The sequence below is a fragment of the Aythya ferina genome, assembly GCF_964211825.1.
Source record: "Aythya ferina genome assembly, chromosome: 15".
NCBI classification, from domain to species: Eukaryota; Metazoa; Chordata; class Aves; order Anseriformes; family Anatidae; genus Aythya; species Aythya ferina.
Window position 1 is genome coordinate 15,608,038 of NC_140314.1, and position 27,948 is coordinate 15,635,985.

Sequence of the window (27,948 nt, forward strand, 5' to 3'; positions counted from 1 at the left end):
GGAGGATGTACACAGCCCTCCCTGCAAGCAGAACGGGAATTTAGCCTTAATCGTCCATCTTAGTGCCTCTGAGGAGGCCACAGCCACCAAAAGGCTCCCAGGTACACTGCTGTTCTGCAGCAGCTCAAGTTGTTTGAGGAGCACATGTTGTTTCTTTTTGTTTTTTTTTTTAAACATTAGAATACCAGTTTGAAAGGTTCAGAAACTGCCACAAGAACACTGTGTTACCAAGAAAGGTTTTATTCTTTTTGCCAGTAGCTTTGTTAATTGCACAAAAAAAATTTTTTGTTTTGCCATTTAAACATTTTCACACATCCTATGAATGACAAATGTTAATTAAAAACAAGGCAAAAATTAAAAATTCACAACCTTAACTATAGGTTCTATCATTGAGGAAAAGAAACGGCTTTTCTTACAAGCTTTTCACAAGTGTCACATTTTTTCTTTAAAAAGGAGGGAGTCAGAAAAGCAAATGGCTAAAACAGAAATCTTCATAAAAAGGAACTTTACAGAATTGTCAACAATATTAAGACAACATTGACTAGCCAGTTTTATTAGAGCATCTCTCAATCCACACCTTTCCCCCCTCTGCCCCTTCCCTCCCCCAAATACCAGGCCTAGGAACAGAGTGAGATCTATGTTCAGAGGCTACAGATATAAATAGAAGAATCCAAGTGAGACTATCACAAGTCAGCCTCAGACAGCATCTGAAACAGTCCAGTTTCCACCATTTCCACCCTTCCTCCTCACTTCACATCCACTTCAGCTCTGTCTGGCCTTCCTGTGACCACAGAGCTGGCTGGGCAGTGCTGCACCCTCCACCCATGTACCTATCCAGGCAGAAAGCTGCAGTCAGGCTTTTCCGGGAAAAGTTACAGTGTTCAACCAGTCTGCACCTGCAACTCCCACAGAAAGAGTGATATCCGTTTTGAGAAATGCACTATTTCTGGAAAACAAGACCTGCAGCAGAGATGCCTAGGGACCCTTTTGTAAGTATGGTTCTTTGAATTCACTATGAAATATGTCATGAGACTTGAGAGCTCCTTTTGCATTCCCACAGCTTCCAGAGGCACCGCCAAGTAAAAAAGAGGGAGATCCTTGATTAAACTGGCCCAGACCCATTCACCTTCAATCTAGTCCAAGAGGCTTTGCTGCACTGACCTGGAACTGTTCCACTCTCAGCAGAATCTGGGACAGTACCTCCCTTCCCCTCTTCCTTCCAAAATACATCTTACAAGACCTCTGGTCTTATCTCCTGTCCCCAAAATACAACTTCTCCCAGATGCCCTCAAAATGCAATTCATAATGTCATTTCTTAACTGCAGCATGTTTAATCAAGGACTTCCAGTGCTAATTGCTGTGTTTTTCTGGATGAGGGAAAGCAAAAGCAGGCTGATGGCTGGTTATCCTGGGTAGTTACATGTGCCTTTAATACAAGTATCTACATGTGGGATGACAGTTGTATTGACAAAGAAATACAGATGTGTAACTAATACTGCTCACACATACTACTGACAAATGGGCAAAGTGATGTCTAACAGATCTCTTACTAGATGTTTGCCACAGGACATGAAGCATAACACAACATTAGCCTACAAATAACAGTGATAGCAGGTGAAATATTCACTAAAATAACATTTACAACATTAAGAGTTAGATGTCATGTTTCATAATGAGCATCTGATGCTTTCTCTGTTTCTTAATAAGGTGCCCCTGAACCATATACACGTTGCACAAAGCAGGATTGGTAAGAAATCCTAAGCCACAGGAAAATTTCTTTAAACAGCCATTAAGTTCCTAGAAAAATAAGATGGTGGGAGGGGCAGACCTCAGGATTTAAAAGAACACGGTCTAATTTGAATGTGCTTTCTTTCCTTTCAGAATCCCAACCCAAGGGAGGAGATTGTGCCACTGAGAAGCGATTTTGGCCAATGTTTCTTACTGGCATTTTACTAACTCTCAATTCTAAAATGCAAAAGTCCTCCTAAAAGGCTAATACTGAGAATAAAAAAAGAAAAACAAACAACCATGCCCTGTGCATTTTTAGAGACAGGCATCCTTTGGACTCTGGGCTGCTCTGATAACCAACAATGAGATCATCTCAGCTTTTTAGCTTTGGCCTCTGCAGTTCAAGTCCCGCATTTTTAAAGTAAAGCTCAGCAGCAACCTTAGCCTCCCATTTTATCTACCAGTCTTTCTTGAAGTTATCTGGCCACAAGCAGAGTCACAAATAACAGGGAAAATTCTCATGCTGTGCTAGTGTTGTACTCAGAGTAGTAACACTAAGAACATGTATGGAAAATCTGACATGTATAAAGATCACTCACTAATCAGTACACAAAATATCCCTGTGAGGTAGGTAATTATCACCCACCTTGAAAGATGGGCAATCAGGCTTATAGATAAAATGACCATGAGAAGGCCAGAGAGAGAACATGGAAAGGAACTCAAGATCCTCCATCTCTGGGCTCTATGATCATTCCTCTCACCCCTTTCAGACTCTCCTTGTGACACTGCTACAATCCAAGACGCCTTTGTAATTACTGACTACTAGGGTACAAAAAAGTAAAGCAAATAGTGAAGCAACATAAACTAAGGCCAGAAGCAACTCCAAGGTTTGTTCCTTCAGCAAATAAAATACCTCTGGCCTAGTTTTAAACTAAATATTTCTCTTGCAGCTTTCTGTGAATATCTGTGTTAAGCTCCCATGCTGTTTGTGGGATAGGCAGCTGTGATTAGCCTTTTAGGAGGCCACATTTACACTGGTATTCTCATTTTCAGTAAAGTTTGTGTTCCCTAAGCTAGAGTTATCTGTGCAGGGGAAGACATGGATGCAATCTGTTCTTCTCAACAGTATGAAGAATTCCTCCATCAGGGTACTGGGGAGGTGGAAGTTTAAAAAGAAACAGAATCTAGACAGTGTTGCATGCAACCCCATTACCTTCTGGAACTGCCATTCTCCTCCACAGGAGGTGCTTTGTTCTCAAACAGTGGGTGATAAACAGAAATGCTCCTCACCTTACTTGGGACCAAGGACTTTACAGATACTCACAGGTAGATGGGATGTAATTCACCTGTCCCCTTGATGCAAAAAGTCCAACACACACGTTATTTCACAGCAAAGGAGAAAAGGGATCGTTAGAAACAGCATCTTGGACAAGCGTACAAAGAGGAAAATAAAATCAGCCAAGCAGCAGATTTCTGGCAGAGTTGCCTCAGAGCTTCTGAACAAGCCGCCACTGTTCTGTTCCACGACTGTCAGTGCATGGCATGGATTTTCTAATTAGACTGCAACAATCCGAGCCCCCTCCTCCCCCCCCCCCCTTCTGCCAGGGGAAGGCTGATCGCAGCAGCTGCCTCCATGGCAGATCTCAAAGTCTGTGTATAAAAGGAAATGGAGAGACAGAGATGGACTGGTCCAGAGTTAAAACCCAGTATCATAATAATATTAATCAATAATCATAGTATTTAACAGTAAGAATGGTGCAGCCTAGTGGATGTAGGCCCTGTACACTGCAGACATGTCGTTGTCTGATTGGTCCAATGCTTTTGCCCGTTTATAGACCTAGAGAAGAGAAATTAGAAAAGGATCAGTGTCTGCTTTAGTAAGAAACCTTTCCCTAGAAAAAGTACTTGCTGACCACTACAAACCAGAATACTGCATGTTACTTCAAATAATTACAGCATCACAGGTCAGAACAAACCAGATTTTGTTTAGACCATCTGTTTTTACTGATGTGATACTGTAAGGGCTTCTACCATTGAATCAAATTCAATTCCATTATTCCATCCTACTCCAAATATATTTCACTTGCTGTTTCCTCGTCTTAGAGGCCACCACATTCTTAGATTTTTGTCCCTGTTGACAAACGGCTCCAACTCTACCTATTGAAGAAACACTGAGTAACACACATCTGAACAACTCTCACCTCATTGGCAGCAGCTGCCATAGGAGTTGGGTGGTTGACAGAATCGCCCAGTGCAATAGCTAATCTAAGATCCTTCTGTATGTATTTCAGGTAAAAATCAGGTTTAAAGTTTCCTTGCAAGATATCTGTTGAGAGGAATGCATGCAAAATATAAGCACGACAAAAGTAAATCAAGCCTAATGCTAAACTTTCCTTCCCCATGCTGATGGCCAAGAACACTGCTTTTAGATGTTCTGTTTCTCCTTCTATCTTCATTAGGCAAATAACGTCACTATCACCCACTGACAAAGTTAGTTAAGATTTCTAAGCAGTTGCTCTCCGTTTCACTTATTACCCTGCCCCAATGAAATCCTCACTGTCAAGTCAAGTCCTAAGCAGGCAGTAAACAATGCAGAGCTTGGGCTGTATTCTCACAATCCCTGGCTATAAAGGATAAGGAACAGATCTCAGGTCTTCATTCCTAGCACGCTTAAAATACCTAGAGTCCCAGGCTGATGAAGATGGGATGGTTTTCTCCCTTCTGCCATTAATTGAAATGCTAGTAGGTTGTGGGAAATGTTCTATAATAAAACAACGTAAGAGAACTTTACTTTGGCACTTCTGGTCCAGGAAGATGCTGGCAAGTTGTCCCTGATTGAGGATATCCAGAAGGGTCTGTTGGGACTGACCAGTCACTTGAGCCAAAGTCAGTCCTTCTGCTATCGTAGCCATGAAGCTGCCTTGGACCATGTTCACAATCAGCATCATCTTGGCAGCATTGCCTACTTCACCTGGGAGTGAGACACACCATTGGGCATTCCTCCACAAGAGATGCAGCAGCCTTTCTCCCCAACCCCACACAGTATAACACTGCTAGACTCTTCATATTGATCCCAAACACACAACAGCTTCCTCTTTCCATAAAAGACTTTGGAAAATTTAGCCATTTCCCAAGCACTCAAAGGAAGGGGGGAAATCATAAACGCATGATTTAAAAATAAAATGCAACAAAGTCTCCAAAATGAACCAGTACTCCCCAAAAAAAAAAAAAAAAAAAAGAAAAATTAGGCTGGGGGCTCTGGAATTGGCCAAATTCCAGAAGAACATGCCAGTTTCCCATACTGCCCACGGAGACAGGAAACAACCAAACCCTCTCACCAACAGCGTACAAAGATAACATATATGCTTCTCAGACTCCTTGCTGTATACCCCAGTCCTTGCACTAAGAAGCCATGATCAGGCCCTTGGTGTTTAAGTTACCTAGAAAAAAAGAGGTCTTCCCCATTGCTTGGAAACAGCTACTGCAGTCCTCGTATAAACCCCTGTCACCAGCTGCCAGGATCACAAGCATCCCATCGTTTGATAGCTGCTGATTTCCCGAGACCGGTGCTTCCAAAAAGCGACCACCACGGGACACTATCACCTGGAAAAAGAATATCTCTGGTTAGCAGTGGATAAACAGCACACAAGGATCTTGAGTACACAGAACAGCAAACAAGCATTGTTTAGGGTTTCCCTGTCCTTAAGGAGAGGATTTTAAAGCACAAATAGCTTAGACACACAAACAGGACAGGGAAGCACTGTAATGCACCTAAGACAGTGCACTGCACCCTGCAAAGGGAACCTAAACACAAAAGTTGCCCTCGTACTCAGCAACACTTCCTGCACCCATCGTTACTGTGCGTATTTTCAGCAGCTGAGCTTGCATGCTTTTACCTTGTCAACCCCTAGTGGCCAAGAAACACTGCTAAAGGCTTACAGCCTGGAACAACAAGAACTGCCACACTGCTGCTGAGTCACAAGTGTTAGAAGTTCAGTTGATGTGATTACCTGGGCCAGCTCTGTGACTGTATCTGCATCCACGGTAGACATATCCACGTAACACTTCCCTGGCCGAATTCCCTGCAACACTCCACTCGGACCAAGTACCAGCTGTGAGGAACAGAAAAGCGGTAAAGCAATAGGGTGTCTGCAAAGAAACTCCAATCCTAAAAGCCCAAGCTAGTCTGGCACTGCAATGGTAGTCCATTAGAGGGATGTCAATATCTAACCCCCATGGATTATTTGGGGGTGGAAGAAGCTTGATTTTGTTGGTAGACTTATTTTTACATAGCTGTCCTACCCAGCATCTATGAATACCCAGGCTACCGTTGTCAGTAGGAGTCAGAGCTAGCATTCAGTGACTGTATGTTCCAGTCTAGCTGGTGGAGGAAAAGCAAGAGCTAATCCTTACATCCTTTGCTGCTTTTGGATCTGATACACAGGCAAAGGTGATGTCACAGGTGGAGACAACTTCAGCAGGGGTTCTTCCCAGTCGTGCCCCCTCCTGGATGAACAAATCACACTGCAAAAGTCACAAATCCAAACGTAAGAAAAAATAAGTACAAAGCAAATGAGGTCTCTAGCATTTTGCTGAAACAAACTCTACTGCTGGACCCAACCAAAAAAGTCAGGCATATTAACTACTTAGCAACTGGGTTATTTGGATTGTTCTTTGTTGGTTCATCTCCCAACATACAAGGGACTCTGTTGCAGCTTTTCTGAAACCCCAAGTGAAAAAATTCAAAAGAAAGGCACAAGAAAAGAGAATTCTTCAGTGAAATCATAAGAGACTGAGTACTGCGTTTTTTAGGAGAGATAAGAGCAAAAGAATTGGTAAGTGGACATAGCAAAAGGTGTTGCTGGACTGTAAACAGGAATATGCACAGCCGAGACTGACACAGGTTTTAATGGGCTGCTGTTTCAAAATCTTAGCTCCTTCCCACCACATCCCCTTATACCGTCCACGTTTTGTGATCAGAAAAAACTTTTAGTCCCTTTCAACAAAGTAGCCAGAGCACCCTTATTGCCTTTGATATTTTACAATATAATCTGTGTACCAATGTACCCACATTTTCACCTCCGCTACACAGAATAAGCGGCTAGAATGTGCGTAAACATTCAGCTTCATTTCCACTTTGAAGTCAACCCTTCCCATCCTCATCTTGTATTGTGACACACAATGGCTGCAAGAAAACCTTTTGCCACTGCAACGTGAGCAGCACAATGTATGTGTAGATGAAGCTGCAGTCAAGCAGAGCAATCTCACCACACCACTCCTAGGATCAGCTCCCCAGCACCTGGTCTTTTGGTCAATCTCTGAAACCTAAGGACTTAGATATTTAGATCAGCAATATTCCCAGAACTTTGTAGTCCTCAACAAGGATACAAGCAACCCCATAATTTAATACAAAATAGCAACGTGGTGGGTGACTGTTCACAGCTTCTAGGCCATCAACAAGCACTATGGAAGGAATAACAGAACAAGGTGCCAAGCATACACCTGTGTTTCCTTGGTGTCCTCTCCCAAGCACCAGCAACTGGTGACCACAGCCAGTAACTACATGTTTAAAAGAGTTAAGTACTGATGCCTACCTAAAGCCCACGCCTACCTACCTTCTCAGCAGTCCGGTTCCACACAGTAACGGTGTGACCCATCTTCAGTAAATTGGAAACAATGCCGCTCCCCATCAGACCAAGTCCCAGAAATCCTATCCTGAGGGGAAGACAAACATTAATGAAGAAAAGGGATTATGTAACAGAAAACAATGGTTGTGAGCCTCTTGTGGTCTTGGAAGTGATGAAGAGCAAACCCTGAAGCATCACCGGCAAAAAAAAAAAAAAAAAATCACACTACACAGACAGAACAACAGGATTTTTAAGCCACACGTTTCAAATAGGCAAATATTGTGCTTTAACAGCAAGCTGGTATTTGTTTTGCTTCGTAAGCAACCCTGACAATTTCCGGCAGAAAGTCTTAAGCCCGCTTCAGAAGAGTAGGAAAATATTAAAATAATAGGAGGCTAGATTCGTTGTTTTTAGTTATTACATTTTGTTGCTTGTGCTTTCTGTAGCTAGCTATTGCTATGCTGGAGAGAGGATGTGTTAATTAGCAGGTGCTTCTCTATTTTTTTTTTGAACAAGTTCGTGTGTACAATGGCTGGCTTATACTATTGAAAGATACATTACTATTTTTATTTCAGTAAAATCCAGCAAGAACTACTGCACTATGCAGCACACAGACATACCAGAGATCTAGTCCCTGCTCCACAGCTGTGATTTCACAGACAAAGAAAGGAACTAATAGCCCAGTACAGGTTAACATGAGTGAGACAATCCCTGACATCAGCTGCCTTTCCTCCCCTAAGCTGGCAAAAGTTTTGCTCCCCCCAGTTCAAGAAAAAGACAATGCACTAAGTTCCATCCCTGCCATTACCCCGCAATTTGAATTGTTTTGCAGTCATTGCTGCAAGGATCCTTTTATATATCATGCAGCTCGCTTCACACCAAAACCACAATCTGGCAGGAAATTCTGAAGCGTTCAGTTACATGGCTGATGTAACTTCAAACTGAAATCAGCCTCGCAGCTCCCAACAGTTAGCTCTTTACCACTAGCCACGCTACAGTCGCACTGTAGCTTTCGCAAGCCACCCATGCTCTCCCATCTAGTCACGCTATTTTCTGTTAGAGCAAACTACTTTAGACAATTCAGAGCAAGACACTACAGGCTCCTTAAACAGATCGACCACGGTCCACCTGTTTTCAAGGCTCTGGAACAGTCGTCATCTTTCTTTCCCAGCCCACGTCTGAGCCACACTTTCCTGAGAGACTGTTTTACCTGAACAGCTTCATTATTATTTTGGTTCCCCTTGAGTACAGTTGAGAAATGATATCCCATTGAGAACGACCCCAACGGCAAAGAGCAAGCTGTGGCCTGAACTCTGTTAGAACAGAGCGGAAGTTACAGAGTGACACAGGAAGCTCAAGTGAAGCTGCTCTCACTCTAGAAAGGAGAAGGGGGGGCGTTAGAAGAAACCAGAAGTCTCATATGCTACGTAGCAAAGCTCCTGGGCTGGGAGAACACACCTCCCTCTTCCGCTTGCCTTCTATATATGCAGGATAGCGATTAAACAACCCCAGTCAACTGCCACACGCTACCAGAAAAAAACATCTTTTATCCTTCTGCATCATGCAGCACACAGAAATACTGCTTCTTCACATTCTGCAATATACCCTACAGAAATAGGGCAACTGCACGAAAGCACTGAACTGCAAATATACCCAGGCCAGACCTTGTTTATAATTTTTCTACAGTACAGCTCCTGTTTTGTTTCCAGCTGCTTCCCTCCCACCTCCCCCCAAATTAGAGTTTCACACAATGACAGAAGAGGTCTCTAGTTACAGAGAAATGTTAGGTTTATTTATTCTCACAAGCTGAATATGGCTGCATGTATAAAGTGGGAAGGAGAAAAAGGAAGGGAAATGGCTGAAGTGCGTTGGAGATCTTACTTTTTGTCTGTGGGCGTGATACTGCCATTGACTGCTGTGCTGTCTGCTGCCTGGATGGAGGTTGATCCCGTTTCCTGAAAACAATGAAAAGCACACAGCTCTGGAGGAACTGTAAATCCTTATGACAATAAGGAAGATCCATCAAAGCCAAGATTTGCCTCACCTCTTCACAAACCTTCAGCTTCTTTGTGATGGCTTGATAGCACACAGCTGGCTGTATGAAGAAGACAAAGCATTCAGAGGAAGGACAGTGCTGATTTGCTCTGCTGAGTAAACAGACTACATCCTTGCTACAAAGAAAACAGGCAGCTCACCCACACACCATCTACAACACAGGAAAACTCTCAGGCTTCCTTCAACGGGTGAAAATAAAAACAAAAACCCACTGTAACATACCAAGTCATTCCCTTCCTACCCTACTCCAACAATTCAGACTTTTGTCTGAAGCAGGGACTAGGACCTCCTTTCCGCAGTTCATAGGACAGGCTCCCCTAGAGGCAAGGACTCAGGGCATCCCTACTCTTTGGCACATTTGAGCCAAAGAAAATAGAACTCCAGAGCCTGACACAGAGCACCTCGTCTCATACCTGTGCTCATTATGTCAAGGCAGCTGTGGAAGCCTTTTCATTAAGCTAAGGCAGCACATGGCTTACAACAAATCGCATGGTGAAGGCTGCCCCTACCTTGGCTCCTTATTTTCAGCTACTCTTAATCTGTCTCTGCCCAGATCCTCAGCCAGATATGTTTTTTTTCTATTTCATTTAATCTTCTCTTTTCCTCCAGATTTTCACTGGCTGAAGATAAAATCCTGCAAGACTTCTGACTCTTATGAGATAAATTGGCTGTTTTTCTGGTCACAGGAAGTTCTCCTCCCATATTAAGCTAAGTAACAAGTTTATCCAAATGAAGAAACTGGAAGAACAACTATCAAAGACAATCAAAAAAGTGTTTTTAAACAGAAAAACAGCTTTACCTAGCCCTCATGTTCAATCTGCAGAATTTAATAGAACAAGCCTGCCAAATCCTGGTGCTAGAAAATCTTTAATGACTTGAACTATTTGCTGTCTTCACTTCTAAATCATTCTAAACCTAGATGTTAGGAAGTAATCAAACTATTAGACTGCATGTGACAATCTCATTGCTACTAAGCCCCAAAGAACAGAATTTCAGAGCTGGTTACGCCTACTCCTTGTACTTAGCCCTTCATCCCAGCAAAGGGCAGGATGCCAAGATAGACAGATTAGCAGAATGATTCTGTCTGCCAAATCCTCACCTTCTCTGTCTGGCTCAGCAGGAAGTGATGGAAGTGTGGATCACTGTCCTTCACAGGCTACAAAAACAAAACAAAAACACAAAAAACACAGACTCAGAAACCTCCCAGAGTCACTGAGCAACCATAGCACTATTCCCTTGCTCTCCCAAGCTGCATGACAACAATAACTTAAGGTGTAAAATATTCACTATATAACAGCTGTATCAAGCAGCCTGTTTCAATTAAGCAGTTTACACTGTTTCATTCTCAAAAGTAAAGCCTCCCCTATCACAGCTTGACTCCATTCCCTTGGGTCCTACCTCTGGTCACCAGAGAGAAGAAATCGGTGCCTGCCCCTCCACTCCCCCTCGTGAGGAAGCTGTAGGCTGTGATGAGGTCCCCCCTCAGCCTCCTCTTCTCCAGGCTGAACAGGCCCAGTGTCCTCAGCCGCTCCTCATATGTTTTCCCCTCTAGGTCCCTTTTCACCATCTTCATCGCCCTCCTCTGGACACTCTCCAACAGTTTTACACCCTTTTTGTACTGTGGTGCCCAGAACTGCACACAGTACTCAAGGTGAGGCCGCACCAGCGCAGAGTAGAGCGGGACAATCACCTCCCTTGACCAACTAGCAATGCTGTGCTTCATGCACCCCACGATATGGTTGGCCCTCCTGGCTGCCAGGGCACACTGCTGGCTCATATTCAGCTTGCTGTCAACCACAACCCCCAGATCCCTCTCTGTGGGGCTGCTCTCCAGCATCTTGTCACCCAGTCTGTACGTATAGCCAGGGTTGCCCCGTACCAGGTGCAGGACCCAGCACTTGCCTTTGTTAAACTTCATGTGGCTGGTGATCGCCCAGCTCTCCAATCTGTCCAGGTCTCTCTGCAAGGCCTTTCCATCCTTTACAGAGGCAACAGCTCCTCCCAAAACAATTATTTTCCAGCTTCCAAGAAATTTCTTAAAACAGTATTCTGGGAGTTGGCTGGACACTAATCCTAGCAGTCATATGGTAGGCAAACCCATATTAACAGCAACAAGGACTAGAGCCCATGTATTTTATCTGCCCAATGAGCATCGTAAGCACTATTGTAGAATCATGCTCTTCTTACTCCGCCTTATTATTTAATTATGTACAAAATGGAAGGTTTCCAAAAGCTAGTTAAGAGTGAAATTGAAGTAAACTACCCTATACCACAGTATCCATGCAGGAGAGACTATCCACATCTTCCCTTCCAGTTTTGGGAAGCCAGTCACAGAAATATTTTTGAATCCAGAAGTACAAAAAACATGTGCAGTAGCTGAGGTGTGAATTTGCAGATGATTCCACAATGACTGAAATATCACTTTTCAACATACTTACTAGTTGCCCAGGAGACTGTCAAGCTTTGCTACAATACAGAATGACATAAAGAAAGCATCTTCTTGGTCCTACTGGAGAAAGGGAAAATCTCTACCACAGCTGAGATAAAAGGTTCTAAATCATCTTCTACAAGCTCAGTTCCTAGATCAATTACACTGTAAAGAAAACCTAGAGCTTCTCACCTCACTGACGCTTGGTGGCCATTTAAATCCAGCTACTGTTCCAGTCATCACTCTCTTCACTGTACTTGACTCTGGAATTGTGAGGTCCTAAGAAGATATGAGGAAGATCAGAGAGTTTACAACCTGGCTCAGTAGCTGGTAACAGCATGTTGATCATAAAATCATACACAGTTTTGAAAAGCACTACACATGCTCTTCCATGAAGAGGTAATATTGAAAGCACATGGTATTACCAATGCAGGTGATGTTAAAAAAAAAAAAACAAAAAACCATGAACTGCCAAGAATGGAATTCAACCAGTTACATATGAAGAATGGATTGTCCAGCAGCTGCAACAGTAATCATTGCACTTGTGTAATCATGCAGTGAGCAGAGAAACAAACACACTTGATCCAGCATTTCCCTCTGGTGGATGCAAAAAGCTAAACAAATGGGTAAAGAACACCACCACAACCAAGCACAGCTTTGAACTGTTCTAATCTTCTACTGTCACAAAACCAAAGAAAGTGGCCTACCTGCTAGCAGAAGCTTCTAAGTGTGTATCTGATACAGTCACGTCTGCTCAAGTTTGCAGAATGCATGAGACAGGAACTGGTATGTGGACTACTCCCATTCATTAACAGACCCCAATTTGTCATGTCATGATGATATTAATGCATCATTACTCTACTGTAAGTTTTAATATATGCATTCTTATGTTTTAACCTTTATCTTTGGAAATATGTTCTCACACTATATGAAGAGAGTGTGCAAGACTTCTATGTACTGGGTGTTATCTTCCTGCAATGAGGACTCAGAAATGAAACACCCTTTGGGAAAATGCATGGTGTATCTTGGTGCCCACACAGAACCATGAGAGAAGAGCACTTTGCAAAACATGTAAGAGCAAGACAGCTGTAGGTAACTCATACTGATACAACTGTTTCAGCTGATAGCAGGGACAATTTAGACTTCAGCCTCCAACCTCGAAGCGCCATTTCAGTCTAAGGGACACCTTTTGCACACTAAAATTCTCTCTTTAGAGACCACACTGCTGCTTCAACTGGCAGAGCATGGGTGAAGACTACTCTGATAACATATGATCGTGCTGGTCCTTTGAAAATATCCATATACACTCGAAAATGAGAGTATGTGAATGATCACGTATGCCTAAAGAGCATTTCTAGATAGAGCACACCTCAGCAACAACTGGATCCTTGAATTTTGTGCACACTAAGTGCTTGGAAAACAAGGATTTGGACTATGAACAAAAAACCCAGATCCCAACATTGCAGTAATTCAGGACAGTAACAAATGTTTTCTCCTTTTAGGACTAATATATTGGGGAAGTTATGAGAATAAGGCAAGCAGAATACAAGATTTTAAAGTTATTTCACAGGCTGAAAAATAGTGTTATGACATAATTTTATAGGGATTTCTCTAATTGTCAGTACATTACTTTTCTGAACTTGTAAAAGTTACTTTCCTAGAGAAACTCACTCACTTCTATGGTCTGTGGCCAAACATTTATCAGCTAGCTGGCCACCACTTTGTGACAAGCTGTTTAAACCCACCACACTTCTAATTCCCCAGTAAAAATTCTGGTGCCACAATTAAGTCACTCAGCATTCTCTCTGATAACCCAAAGCAGCTAATAAAGTAAAAACTAAGCATGTAGCACGTCAGCACTATCGGAATTCTCACAGCCATCAGTTTTGATCAATTTTGGAATGAACTTATCTCAAAGACAAAAGCATTTTGCATCAGAAAAAAAGGCCAAGGGGCTTATTGTAATTTGAAGATACAATGTGACACTTAGGAAGGAGAAAGTAAGTTCCAATAAAGTGTATTCCTGCCTGAGTCACTCTAATTATGAGTAAGAATTCACGAGTATGCAACCATTCCTCCCCTCTTCCAATTCCCTCCAAAAGGAGAAACTGATGGTGTCTTCTGCATGGTCTGATTTAACAGAACCTGGCTCAAGAAAAAAAAAAAGCCAGTATTTATTTCATCAGCTTCATTTTACTACCAAGGCATCAAGACAGAGTTTGCTGTTCAACCTGTTAGGGCCAATTCAGTAATAATTTTGGAGATCAAAGACTACCATCTTGAGTTGCATCCTGAGGTATGCTGAAAGTAAAGATTGTGAAGCACAAGAAAACATGATCCCTTTGAAGCACTGGTGAGCAAGCAGGCTGATGCAGAGTGTTATCAGCTGAAGTCTCCCAACAGTCTTCATCTGCAGTCTCCGATGGAACATACGCATTGTAAAAAAAAATCCACTGAAATACTTATCCTTTCGGAAAAGGAAGATCTGGACCTCAACACGGAGTTCCACAATAAAGAAAAAGGCTGGAACTCTAGATGACTGCTGGCTACTGTTGCTGTCACGACATCCAGACGTAAAAGGGAAGTAACAAGGATAAAATAACACTCTTATACTGGACTTTTGTAATGGAGGAAGGAAATAGATCCTATAGCACAGAAGCTGACACAAATAGAAATAATTCTTCTGGTGTATTCTCTCCATGCTACAAGAATTTCTTCTTTAAGCCTTTGCTCTTAAGAACACCTTTATCCTCAGTGCTTACTAAGAGTGTGTTAAGTGACTATAAATCACTTAATCGCACAAAGCAGATGAAATGGGACAAGTCAGGAATCAGATGAAGACCCACATCTCCTCACTAATCCTTCCCACGTAAACTGAATTTGAGGGATGGCAAGATGGAAGGTGGAATCTCAGGAGACAGCTCTCAAAGCCCTCTCCAAGATTTGAACAGAGCCATTTAGTAACTGCAATAAATTCACAGAAAGAATCAACAATGTGCTTGCCAAAGGTATCCGACAACCAATCGGTCTAGAAGAAGCAACATGGAGCAACTTAAACCACCTGATACTGAATTGACTCTTCCTGCTGGCCTGATACTTAAGGTGCCAGTCATTCCTAGAGTCCACCTGCAAAGTCCACAGGGCTCTGGCGGACATGCACAACACAAACCTTCTCATCCTTGGGCGGACGCCCCCGCTTTCGGGGGCTCTGATCCTGGGCTCTTTTCAAAGGTGACTTTGATCCTCTCTCTGACGATACAGAAGAAACCCTCTTTTTTCCTTCCCCTGTGCCCTTCTTCAACTTCCCTTCAGACAAGCTGGCTTTGCGTTTCTCTTCACCAGCAGATTGCTTGCCTCTCTCTTCACTGGAATTACGTCGATTCTTCTCTTCACTGGAGTTATGGGAAGATGCCTGAGAGATTACAGAATAGAAGATGGTAAGGAAAGAAGAGAAGAGCTTGAATGACTTTTATGTAAAACCAAGGATGCGAAGAACCCAGTGCTGATTATTATCAGGCAAACCAACAGCACGGTAACATGAAAACTAGGTATTTGTTAGCCCCTTGAAGTCAGTGAGTGAAGTTGCTGGTCAGTTCACCTGCAAAAACACATCAGTTTAAGTAACTGAGTAATAGAACAGGCTACGAAGATTCCCTGGGAGTGCGTGCACATATATGCACTTCTACTGTACTTAAGACAAGATCAGTAGATATCAAATTCTAGCCCAAGACTTAAGACTGATTTATAAATTCATCATAAGCAGATCAATTAGCCTCTTCAGTTTCTCCATCAGTATTAGAATACTTTTTCCCCCTCCTCCTCAAACAAGACTGAGTGGGGAAGAAGAGAGGATGGGGGGAAAAAAAGACACAGGAATGAAAACCATATCCCCCTCCCTCCCCAAACTTGAGAGAAGCAATGAACTCCTATCAGATAAAAGATACGTTTCACCATCATTCATACCAAGTCTTGTTTTGATGCACACGGTAAAGAACCACCCACTCACCTGATCCTTGCCTTTGGTTTTTCTAAGGAACTCCTCTACAGCATCCACGGCTTGCTGGAAGCGCTTACCCTTGTTAATCTTTATCATTTCCTCTTTGTGAGGGTGATACGGCTTCAGCTGCTCCACTTTGATCCAAGCACTAGAAATCAGAAAAAATAAGTTATATTCTCCAAACAGCAAACTCCTCCACCACTCTACTTCTAGAAATACAGATGCACTTTCTTCCCAAGAGCAATTGATGATAGCAACCCAAATTCACATGTTTGTGAATTTCTACAGCTTGGAGGACTGTAATGTCTGCATTCACTGAGAACTTACTTCTGGCACTTTTACTTGGGTTTCTCCCTCAGGTTTCACATCCTCCTGTACTAGCACTGCTCCCTTCTAAGCACTATTCACATACTCTGTCAGCAGACCAGCCTTTGGACATGGCCATAGGCACTTGTTCAGTACAAAGGCAGTCTAGTGGCTGTTCTTGTATCACCAGTAGAAACACCCCCAATCACGTCTCCATATTAGGTAGCCCCCAACACGAATCTGTTCGTAAGGCTGTTAAAAGTGGAGGTCACATAACAATTCAAAGTAATCAAGCCCTTGCTCAAACAGTGCAGAAGTGTCTGCAAAAACTGGAGAAAGAACAAAATCAGATACCTCACAAATGAAGTACAAACACCACAGCTCATTGCCAGGTGCATTTCTAACGTACCTTGACATTCTGCACAATAACGTTTTCACTTTTGAGGAAAAATAACTGTTTTCTTCATTGTTACTATCTGACTTAAGGTAAACTGGGACAGTAGCAGAGCATTCACTTGATCGCAGTTGAAGAAGAAACTCAGAAGAGCACTGCTGCTGAATAGGACCTCTTGACATTTCTCAAATGGGTAAGTGTTCAACTACAGGACGACAACTTCCCTTCCCTTCTTATTGGGAAGCTCTTCCACAACTCATTCACTGCAGCTTAAGGGAATACCTTTGCTTTCATTATTCCTTGTGGCTTTCACAGGGATTCGACTACTTTTCTCCCTCCTCAGACTCAAGCCTAGACTTATTAGCCACACTGTTAAAAAGCTACTTCCACCTTATTGAAAATATACCTAAGTTTTAGAAAACCTGTTTGAACTAGGATTTTTTTTTATTTTTTATTTTTTTTTTTAGCATATAGCAGCCCAGCACAGAGTATGATCCAGTTGAATTGATTTTCTCTGGTCCCCAAACATCCCTGTGTTACAAACATAATCTTGATTATACATTTTAAACATTCTCCAGTACTGTCTAGCTCCTGTAAGCAGGTGAAATGGTTTAACAGATGCCTCTTTAGAAATCACATCATGCAATTAAGCTTAACATAAAGTGAAAAAATTATAAAAGCAACTACTTAAAAGTTATTTAAAAAAATAATAAGTCAATTGCTTTTCTGGATCCTGCTTGCCCTCTCTTCATGAGTAAAGCCAGCAAAGTTTACTCTTCATGAGTAAAGCCTTTAAAACTTCACAGAGAACCTCACTGGCATTAACCACTTTTTGTAGTTAGAGCACAGCTTCCTGAATCTAGACTTAAACTTTTTTGTATCCCATACAGGGAAAGATAAGGTCTCCTGCTAAAACTGACTGCAGTAGCACCAGCATCCTTTCCATACTACCAGTCATAGCCTGGAAGCAGAACCCAGTACTCTCCTGCACACGAAGCCGAATCGTTTTGCTTAGTTCACATCATCTTCAGAACACCTGACTTAACATACCAGAACAAGTCATATCATTGCTTTCAGCCTAGAGCCTACAGTTTAGCAGCTGTTCAGAGAACCCCTCCACAGCTGCCCAGCTATCAGTGAAACATCCGAACACTCACTTTGATGCAAAGCCTTTCTGTGGGACACTGAGGGACAAAGCGGGACGAGGTGCTACACAGCATCAGCACTAAGTCTTTCCTTTGTGCATACAAAGGAAACAAACTTTGGGGGTACATTACAATAAGGCACATTAAGCACTGTTCCCAGATTTAAATTTAAAAGTAAGAACAGTTTTTTCTTTCATGTTGTTCTTTTAGGTCTCCTTCAGCCTGCACATGCTATCCCTCTTTGCTGTACATGCTCATTAGTTTATTTTCCCCATTACTTCTCCTTTGGGGTAGAGAAAGGCTGAAGCTTTCCTCTTCCAGGCACTGAAGGTAAATTTTGGTACTCATGCTCACAGGGGACAAAGAGCTAGAGATCTCAGAGACAAATTAGAAAGTGAAAAACAGTCTTAAGAGCTGCCTCAGGTAACATAACTGAGAAGGGTCTTTTCCTTTCCAGTTTACCCTTTGTGTGTCACACCTTGGATAACCTTCTGTAAGACACAGACATGGCTTTTGACACTGGATGTCCAGAAAGCATGTGTGTGTTTCAGGCACCTGAAAACTAATGAATAGATGTGTTTGCTGGGAAGTTGTTTACAGACCAGATCTCTGTTAAGCAATAACCTCACGGCCAATACTCAGATAGGTCTCCTCTAGGTGTGCTGGCTCTGGCTGGGATGGAGTTTGCTTTCCCAGCAGCAGCCCATACAGCACTGGGCTCCGCACTTGTAGCTAGAGCAGCACTGGTATCACACCAGGGCTGTGCCTGTTACTGAGCAGTGCTGACAAAGCATCACAACTCTACAAACCCTGCCAAAACCAGTAGGCCACAGGTGAGCAAGGAGTGGGAACAGGGTAGCATCACGGCAGCTGACCTAAACAGACCAAAGGGATATTCCACACTATATGATGTCACATCCAGCACTAAGAGGTGGGGAAGGGGATGGAGAGGAGGGGCTCTCATTATGAAGATGTCTGTCCTCCCAAACAACTGGTAACAGTATTGGGAAGCAGCGCCTCAGGACGTGGTCAAACATTATTCTCTACTTCCCATCAACAAGAAATGTTTTTTTCCTCTCTCTGTACTTCTGCACAGCCTTTGCTTGTTTTTCACTCCTTTTTCCTTCAAGGAAATTATCTTTATCTCAACCTGTGTGCTTTTTTCCCCCTGCTCTGCCATGGAACCCATGGGCTGCAGGGGGACAGCCTGCTCCACCTCCTCCACTGCCCTGGCTGCTTGCAGGGCTGGTTCTCACTCTTCTCTCCTCCAACTCCTGTTGCACAGCAGTTCTGCCCCCTGCCACCCCCACAGCCCCTTTCTTAAACCTGCTCTCCCAGAGGTGCGACCAGCATCACTTGCTGGCTCAGCTCTGGCCAGCAGCGGGTCTCTTTTGGAGCTGACTGAATTTGGCTCTTGTCTACGATGGGGCAGCTTCTGGGCTCTGCTCACAGAGATCACCCTGCAGGCTCCCTGCTAACAAGCCCTTGCCAGGTAAACCCAGTGCACTAGGATGCAACGTACAAGGAACTATTTTTCTCCTAACTTGGCAATGCATTAATACCCCCAGAAAAGGAATTAATGACATTACATTACTGAAGCTGTCATATTTAAAATGAGATTGCATTTATATTGCCGCACAGCGTCATCCAATATCCATAAAGAATGGATTAAATAGAAAGTGAAAAGACGTTAAAAAGATCATAGAATATCCAAGTTTCAAGGGACCCACAAGGATCATCACGTCCAACACCCGGGTCCCCGCAAAAAAAATCAGTTCGTGTGTCTGAGAGCATTAACACATTTTTATATATGAGATACATTTTAGTAATGGGCTTCTCTGCTAACTTCTTCATACTCTTCTGTACAAATGTGACTTAGAGCTGCATGAAAAACAGTGCCATAGAAGAGATACAACCAGAGACAGCAGATTCAAATCCGTGAGGGGAGCTTAGGACAGGTAAGATGACCTTAAAGCTCACCATTTTCTAACCACTCTTCCAGTCTAAAGATACCAGTTCTTAATGATACCTTGAAAAAAAAAAAAAAAAAAAACTAGAAAGATCGGAGAAAGGGAAGCAGCAGAAACTCCACAAATACTTTTTGCAAGCCTTACACTTAGGTCTGCAAAATGGTGGCACTGTATCTCCAAGGTTCTTTTACTTAGTAAAGCCTGGAAATGTTCAAGTTTACAGAGCACCAGTTCAAAGGCCCACACTAAACGTTAACACAAGCAGTCTGAAGTCAAAACAAAACTGCCTGGCTATTTGCAAGATCTGTGTTAGTGAGCAGATGACCAAGAAACACAATGCAGAAGTAAGGACAGGGTTCCTGACATCAAAAGGCAAAGCCCCAATTTTCATCAGTATGACAACTCAAACGGCAGAACAATCTAATTTGGTATGTAAAGATTTTAATGGAAAACAGCACAAAAATGATCACAGGTTAAAGCAAACATCCATGCAACTGAAAGGAAGGGATATTTTGCAGAAGAACAAGCAGAAGTTCAACATTGATAAAAGTTGTGTTAAATTCTTCAAATTTATGCAATAACAAAAATATTACAGAGTACTTAAATTCAAAAATATCAACAAGACAAGAACAAGTTTTGACTACAGTAATTTTCATCTATGGCACTCTGCCTACAGAGATGTCCAACGACATCCCAGCTGGCTCCGGCATACAGCAGCTCAACAACAGCCGAGCTCTGCATGGGATATGCCCAACCAAAAAAACAGCAGCAGTGTAAGCTAACCCTGCATCAGCTCAGCCCACAGCCTCTGAGTCTTTGAGGATTCCCAAAAAGTATCACATTCAACACCTGGCAAACTAATCACATGTTTTCTGATGTCAGGATCTCATATGATGTTTTACAAAGACTACTTCCATAAACTTCTTTCTCCCTGAAAACCACGGAGGACAGTGGCATAAGAAGAGGGTACGTGCTGGCATCACAACAGTATATGAGAGATGGGAAGACACTAAATGCTGTGCCAAGATTGTCAGGCCTAATGCAAATAGGTTGCAGATCATTAGTTATCTTAGATTACAAGCTTCTTTCATTTTTCCTTAGTATATCAAGCCAGGAAGTGACCCCTGACCCCATGGTATTTACTGACACTATTTAGTTTTCCTACCGATGCTTCAAAAAGATGCTGTGTGTTAAGAACAAGCTGCTCCAGCTTCCTATTAAGACCGATGCACATGACTTGCAAGACCATGACTATGACAGTATAGCTGCAGTGGACGTACATGCACACACGTCCATAGCCCTGATGACTGCAGAACTCTCCCTGATACTTCCATGAAGTAGACTGACAGCTTCATAATAAAAAGCAATGATTTTTTTTTCCAGTTCTGAAAATGTCATAATGAATCTCCTAACAGGCCATGAAATGTCAGAACATTTTGAACTGGATGGAGTACTCTAAGAATTTCTGTAAGACTGGTAGGCTATGGGCCTGCCAGCCTAGTAACTACTAACAGCAAAAAATAAATGCATACAGCAATTCTTGCAGCTGCTGCCCTTGATTACTAGAATGATGTACGAGTATTTCCTAAGACATGCCTGTAGCTTGTCATAGGAAATAGAAAATAAAAGGCGATCTGAAAATCTATTTAAGAACCACAGTTAAAAACAAAGGTAAGAGGTCAATCTTCCATTGCTATTTAGAAAGGCTAAAAGAAAATTGTAGTTTATAATCCATCCACTATATGCTGCTACATGCTTGTCAGTTCTATGGGCAAGAAACATCAACTCTTCTTGATTTTGGATGAAGAATCATTTTGATGTGACTTACTTTGAGGACAAATACTCAGAAAAAAAGTCCTGGGCAGACTAGGAAAGTCTCACTATAAGAGAAGAATTTAGAGAACAAGTCAATAAGAGGCATTACGTGAGCACGTGCATCACAATCAAGGAAACCACTTAGAATAGGACATGGATATTATATTACCACTATGAACACCAAGCTGCCTCTAACTATGCTAGAGCACAGGTGTACATCAGTTTAAATTAATCAGCAAATTCCTCTTCCACGTTAAAGCAATAAAATGACTGCAAAGCCATTCTTACCTTTAAGCAGCTTTCTCCTTAACCTTTGGTATGGGAAACTGGAGCCACATAGGTCAGAAAGAAATAGCTTTTCACTAGCATTTTGGAATTCCTCAGAAGAAAATAGTCTATCCATATTCTGAGGTTGCCTAACCACTGACAAACTGGCTGTCAACCACCCTCAGAAGTGTCCAAGAAGGACTCTACCCATTAACTAACATTGCCTTCACCTTACACAAACCGGCCAATAACCAAAAGGTCCAAACACCAAATCTGGACAGAATAAAGCAGTAACAGAAGAGCTGTAAAATTGGATCAATGATAATGTCACCCTGCAACCTTGAAAGGTATGGAAAAAGCAAAGCACACGAAAACAGGAGCAACATGCACTAGAATACCAGTATGAGCCAGTGTGGATTCATCACACTGTGAACTACAGTCAGTGAAAGGAGCTCTGCATGCTCCCATTTGTAATCCTGTTCATTAGATAGAGATTTTCTTAATTTGTTATTTCCACTGTTTATATATGTCTTTAAAAAAAGGTATTTGTAAAATGCATTAGTTTACTTACAAAAAATAAAAGGGTTTCCCCTTGATGCTCATATGTTAAGTGAAAGCACTTAAAATTTTCATGATTTGATTCTTTGACTATGCTCAAAGACAAGGATTTCTCAGTTCTACCACCACCATAACTCAGGAGAGGGCAGGCACACAAGATTCTCTCTCCTGTCTATCAATGTTACTTTATAAGAGCACCAAAGAGGACAGTATTTATTTCTATTTAGTTTTCAGATAGCATACGCAAGTCAAAACGAGCAAGCTTCTGAACTGTGATCATCTAGCAGGAAATGATAAAATTTCACAAGCAGCAGGGAGAGTGGGAAGAAGGCAGGCAGGTGTATGCACAAGCACTACCTTCCTGTGTTACATGATTGGATTTTCCCTAGTAAGAATACAGAATCACACAACAGACCCCAATTATTTTGTAGATCTGAACTCTACACTTGCAATTATGTTGCTGACCTCAGCTTCAGTACCACAAACACACAACCACTTCTTCTAAACTTGTCTTAATACAAAACACCTCTGTATTTGATCCAAAAACATGAAATTGAAGAAACAAGAGCAAATGATTAGGATAGAAAGAGACAGATCTCAGCTTTTAGAGCCTGATTAGCTCGAATATCCATTGGCTAACAAGAAAAAAAAAATCCTTTGCCCTCAAATCAACATTCACCTACCGTATGTTACTAGAGATCCTACAAACCTTCCTATTAGTGTGCAGCATTCATCTCTACCTCATCAAGTTTAGATATCAGTTCTTAATGGATTTATTTTTTTTTTTTAAATAAGCAAGAACATGGTTGAAAACAGTTCTCTTAAGCAACATCCATTTCTTGGTTCTTGTTACTCCTGTCCTTACCTGAAGTAAATGTGTTTGCTAATCTCCTGCAGGTTTCTCACTTATTGCATGACTGAACACCAAATAGCAACAAAGAAAAGAACAGGAAAACTGGAAACATAACATTCGTCTTCAAAAAATGTTGTGTTTTTTCTCTCCAGATTGTAAACATCTAAGTCCAAGACAACTATGATCTTGCATGCTTATTTGGAACCAATAAATTCTGCCTTGCAAAAAGAGAGTCTACAAGTTTTTGCTGCCTTATGCTACAAAGTCTTCCAAAGGTGCAGCAAGAACGTTTTCAGTCTTCAGGCATAAAAATACGTTCTTTATTATGAGTGGCAAGCATAAAGCCATGCTATTCTTCCAGCACAAAAATAAATGAATGCTCTTCACTGTACCTGTCTCAAACAGTTGCAAGCTAAAACCTAACCCAGGACCATCACACCTACTCCCTTACAAATGGCAAGCTACCAAGAAGTTTCCTTCACAGCAGCAACTAAAATCCTGGTGTAACTGAGTATAGAAGTCTTTCAAGTCTTCAAACAGCCACTTGCATGGCTATAGCATGCAGTAACAGATGGATTTTTATTGCATATAAACTAAAAACTTCTACAAATTCACACTTTGCCGTGTTAGCAAAAGTTTCTTCCATGAAAAAACACGTTATAGGGAACAGCACTTTCAACAGATGAAAACAAGCAGTACATACTGATCTTCTGTTCCAAAAAACTTCACAAAGAAGCACTTTTTTCCACGAGGTTTCTTCAGATCTTTAGGTGGATTAACAATCTAAAGGCAATTAAAAGTGAAAGTTAAAAAGCACATAAAGAAAGGTGAAACTCTGTGACTTCATTATCCGGCATTAGAACTCTTGTAGATTTTTATTTTTAAACCTAACAAGGAAGAGAACTTAAAACTGTTACAAGTCTTTTAATTAAATATGTAGCCCATATATTTCTTTAGATATGCTTATGCAGCAGCAGATTGAAAAAATACCCAAACTCCACTGATACATCACTACGTTCTTAGTGAGGTTCCCTCTCCCCAATAAGACAGCAATCTTATTAAAATTTATAAAGCCAAATGGCATTCATAAACATTTGTTCCACTTAGTTAAGTTTAAAATTCATATTCAAAATATTGTCCTTGCTCCCAAAATAGTTTACTCATGAAGTTTAAAGTATTACAGAAGAGAAAATCAGTCCTTCTCTTACACAGATGACACCTGAAAGACTGCAGGCGAGCCTGGTTTTAACCTGATTCAACAACCAGAGTGAAACCAAATATTTATAGCTGTCAGCCACATTAACAACACTTTTCCCCCTGTGGCATGCTTTTATCTCAGCATTTCCAGTCCTCATACCTACACCAAAAATAAAAAAGTTCACAGAAGCACAGAATATCCTGAGCTGGAAAGGACCCAAAAGGATCATCGAGTTCAACTCCTGGGGCCCCAAAGGACCACCAAAAAAAATAAAAAATAAAGATCAGACCATGCATCTGAGAGCACTGTCCAAACACTTCTTGCTCTCCGGCAGGCTCGGTGCCATGGCTTCCTTGGGAAGCCTGTTCCAGTGCCCAACCACCCTCTTGGTGAAGAACCTTTTCCTGATATCCAGCCTGAACTGCCCCTGAGTTTTTTCATGGAAACCGATGGCATGTAGAATTTAATTTCCTGAAATCTTTTGGGTCTTTCATCAGCAAAAACCAACTGAACCAGAAGTTCAATGCCTAGAGTTCCTCAAAAAATATAGCTCTAAACAATATCTTGAGAAGGCAAACTCTTTATTTCTATTATTTAAACCAGTGGATTTAACTAAGTCACCAGAGGAGGAAAGAAACCTGAGTTGCAGAAAGCAATAGTGATTAAATAGCTAAATCTGAGGAACACAATCAGTTCTAGAGCTGGATGAATTGCTTTTCATCCCATCTGAGCTAACAGCTGTTAGTGACAGGCTGAACTTCCAGATCAATTAAAACCCTGAAACTGGTTCACAGCTTAGACTCGAGGATTTGGTACATTAAAAAAAAAACACAACTAATACTAATCTTTAACTGAAAAGCTTTCAGGTAAAGCTTTCCCTGTACAGAAGGAAAAAAAAAAAAAGTGAATAAGTAAAAACCTAACTCACCTTTCCTGGCCATGGTGGATACCGGCCCAGCTTCCCCCTAAGGACAAATTAAAGCATTAGGCACTAAAATCAGAGATGGGGGGAGGGGGGGGGGGAAAACAAGCAACCCAGAACAAACCACACACGCCACCACCAGCTATTCCATTTCTATCTTATCTCATTACATCATATTCTCATATGAAGAGAATTACCATTTACAGACAAAACCTACCGTGATGGGCAAGGCACAAGCACTTGACACATAAGCATCATTATTGGTAGATACCTGTACCTAGCCAAAGTCCCTATAAAGTCTCCATGAACTCGGTGCACTATCAGAATTTAAGTCAAAAGAACAGCAGCAGAGCGACTGCCTGGAAGAAGGAGCGACATAGCCTTTATTCTTCTTGTAAAACTGGATATTCCATGCAAGAAATTAAGTGCCGATTCGGGCAATCAAACCAAAGATCAGTTCGGTAGCTTATTTCCATCAGGACAGAACAGTCCAGTAAGATAAGCATATCAGCTGCAGATTTCCAGCTCAGGCAGCTGAGATTGATAGAAGTTCTGATAGAAAAGCTCTACTGGCAGGACAGTAATGTCAGGACACCCGCAATAGGTGTTCCATTATCACTTCCTTCAGATGCTTGCCACTGCACGTGGTGGTGTGCTAAAGATATAAAAGAGCCAGAAGAAACGCAGAAAAGTTTATTTCCTATACTTGCAAATGTGTCCATTACAAGAACTACATAAAACTATTTTTTCCACAGAGGAGAAAAGACATTAGCCTTAGCCCACAGCACACCAGCTTTATTATCACCTTACCCTTGCCACTTACAGAGGCTGCAGTACTCTCACAGAAGCTGATCAGTCATTGTCTTGACAGAGAGGAGCAGAGAATCTGCAAAGCCTGCCAGCTCCTGAACAAAAAATCCTCAACAAGAGGCATTCCAGTCCCTCCTGAGACGGTAATTCCACGGAGAAGATTCAGTAGTGATGGTCAGGCAGGAAAACTGCCAAGAGCTATAACCACAACCACGTCTCATATCTGATGCTTGCATCCTCGTGCTGAACAGCATGTTCATCAAAACCTTTCATATGGTACTGTTTTACTGTTAGAGCTCTCCTACAGCCACTCGAGGGACGGTAGCTGTCTAGGCTGTCACATACAAAAGTAAAGCAGGATAATCTGCATTCCAACACCACGAGCACTGCATGGCCCAAATGCTTATTTGAAAGAAATTTTACTGAAAGGAACCTTTACTTACTTTGCTATAAATATTAGATAACTTCACAGCACTTTCAATTTTTCGGATGAGAAACTGCAGTTGTCGCAGCCTGGAGCGCACACTTCTTTTTATCTGAGATATAAATATAAACGCATACACCTGCGTGTAGGGGATTAGCTATTTCTTGCAAGCCCTAGCAAGAAGCCCTAGCCTGTCGAGTGAAGCAGAGCCTATGCACTTAACAATCAGTGCTTACAGGCCTTGATGGAATCCCCTCAGTTCTCCTGAGCAGGAAATACAAAACCACAGCTCTCCAACTATTTGAAGGTAAAACTGGAGTGACAAAGGGAAGTAGCTTCCGTGAGCTTCAAAGGAAGCATCCTAACCTGCGAAAACAGAAAAAAAGGTGCTTTCCCACGTTACTGCGCTGCTTTATTGGAGCACTCCCAGGGAGCAGCACCTCCGCCCTCACCGGCCGCCTCTCTCGCTCACTCCCGCTCCTTCTCGCCTCCCCCGAGGACCCCGCACCCCGGAGCGACCCCCGCCGCCCGCCCGCAGCCCCGCTCCCCCACCCGCCGCCTCCCCGCGCCAGCCCCCGGGGCCGAGCCCGCCTCCCCTCGGCCCGCTCCGGCCGCGGCCGCCCCCGGTCCCTCCTCAGGCCGCCCCCGGCGAGCAGGGCCCGCGCCGCCCCGCCGGGCCCCTCCTTCCCCGCGGCCGGCGGGTGACGGCGCTCGGCCCGGCCCGGCCTCGGCCGCGGCCCCGCCGCCGCCACGGGCGGAGCCGCAGCCCCGTTCCCTCAGGCGGCGCCTTCCCCGCCGGGCCGGGCCGTGCCGGGCCGTGCCGGGCCGCGTCCCCCCGCCCGCCCGGCGCCCGCCGCCACTCACCACACCAGGTCTCCGAGCCTCAGGCTCACGGCCGCCATCTTACCGACACCGCCACCAGCCGCACCGCGCGGGGCCTGCCGGGACAGGACGGCGCCCGCCGGGGGGCCGCGGCCGCGGGGATTGGGCGGCCGCTGTCACGGGGTCGGCCGGGGCGGGGCGGGAGGGGCCGGGCCGGGAGCGGAGGGGCGGGGCCGGGGCGCTCCTCGGGGGCGGGGCCGCGGCTGCGGCGGGGCGGGGCCGGGCGGGGCGGGGCGGGGCCGCGGGCACCCCCCGGGCACCCCCCGGGCACCCCCCGGCGGCCTTGGGCTGCGCCGCGCCCGCCGCGCTCAGCCTGGGCCCGGGCCCCGCGGGGGCAGGGGGCGGCCCAGGCAGGAGAGCTTCGCGCTGAGCTCGGCGGGGCGGGCGGCGGGCGCCCACGGGTCACGGCCGCTCTGCCGGGCCGCCAGGGGTGGGCGCTGCGTGCCCGGCCTGCGCCGTGCCCGCGGCCGTCCCGGGGTCTGCCGGTGCTGCTGAGGGACGCGGCCACCTGAGCGTCTGCAGGAAAGGTCCCCGTGGGGCTACCGGGGCGGCGGGGAGAGCTCGCCGTA

The 27,948-nt window shown here is 43.5% G+C and overlaps 1 protein-coding gene across 7 annotated transcripts; it reads right to left on the minus strand.

Moving 5' to 3' along the window:
* Positions 1 to 224: 224 nt before the first annotated feature.
* Positions 225 to 27,485, minus strand: GLYR1 (glyoxylate reductase 1 homolog). Of its 7 annotated transcripts, XM_084536965.1 has the most exons (18): positions 27,362 to 27,454; positions 26,734 to 26,863; positions 26,517 to 26,609; positions 25,270 to 25,306; positions 23,847 to 23,926; positions 15,845 to 15,983; positions 15,008 to 15,250; positions 12,031 to 12,117; positions 10,510 to 10,566; positions 9,400 to 9,450; positions 9,237 to 9,310; positions 7,344 to 7,443; positions 6,142 to 6,252; positions 5,739 to 5,840; positions 5,169 to 5,331; positions 4,520 to 4,699; positions 3,930 to 4,054; positions 225 to 3,565 (listed from the first exon to the last, which is right to left on the minus strand). In XM_084536965.1, exons 6-18 carry the CDS (start codon positions 15,929 to 15,931, stop codon positions 3,491 to 3,493), a joined length of 1,455 nt encoding a protein of 484 aa, XP_084393091.1. In that variant the 5' UTR covers positions 15,932 to 15,983; positions 23,847 to 23,926; positions 25,270 to 25,306; positions 26,517 to 26,609; positions 26,734 to 26,863; positions 27,362 to 27,454; the 3' UTR covers positions 225 to 3,490. The 7 variants fall into 7 exon arrangements, with proteins under 7 accessions (XP_084393091.1, XP_084393089.1, XP_084393090.1 ...); XM_084536963.1 differs by lacking the exons at positions 26,517 to 26,609; positions 26,734 to 26,863 and having other exon boundaries at positions 6,142 to 6,234; positions 27,362 to 27,485; XM_084536964.1 differs by lacking the exons at positions 26,517 to 26,609; positions 26,734 to 26,863 and having other exon boundaries at positions 5,739 to 5,834; positions 6,139 to 6,234; positions 27,362 to 27,485.
* Positions 27,486 to 27,948: the final 463 nt, after the last annotated feature.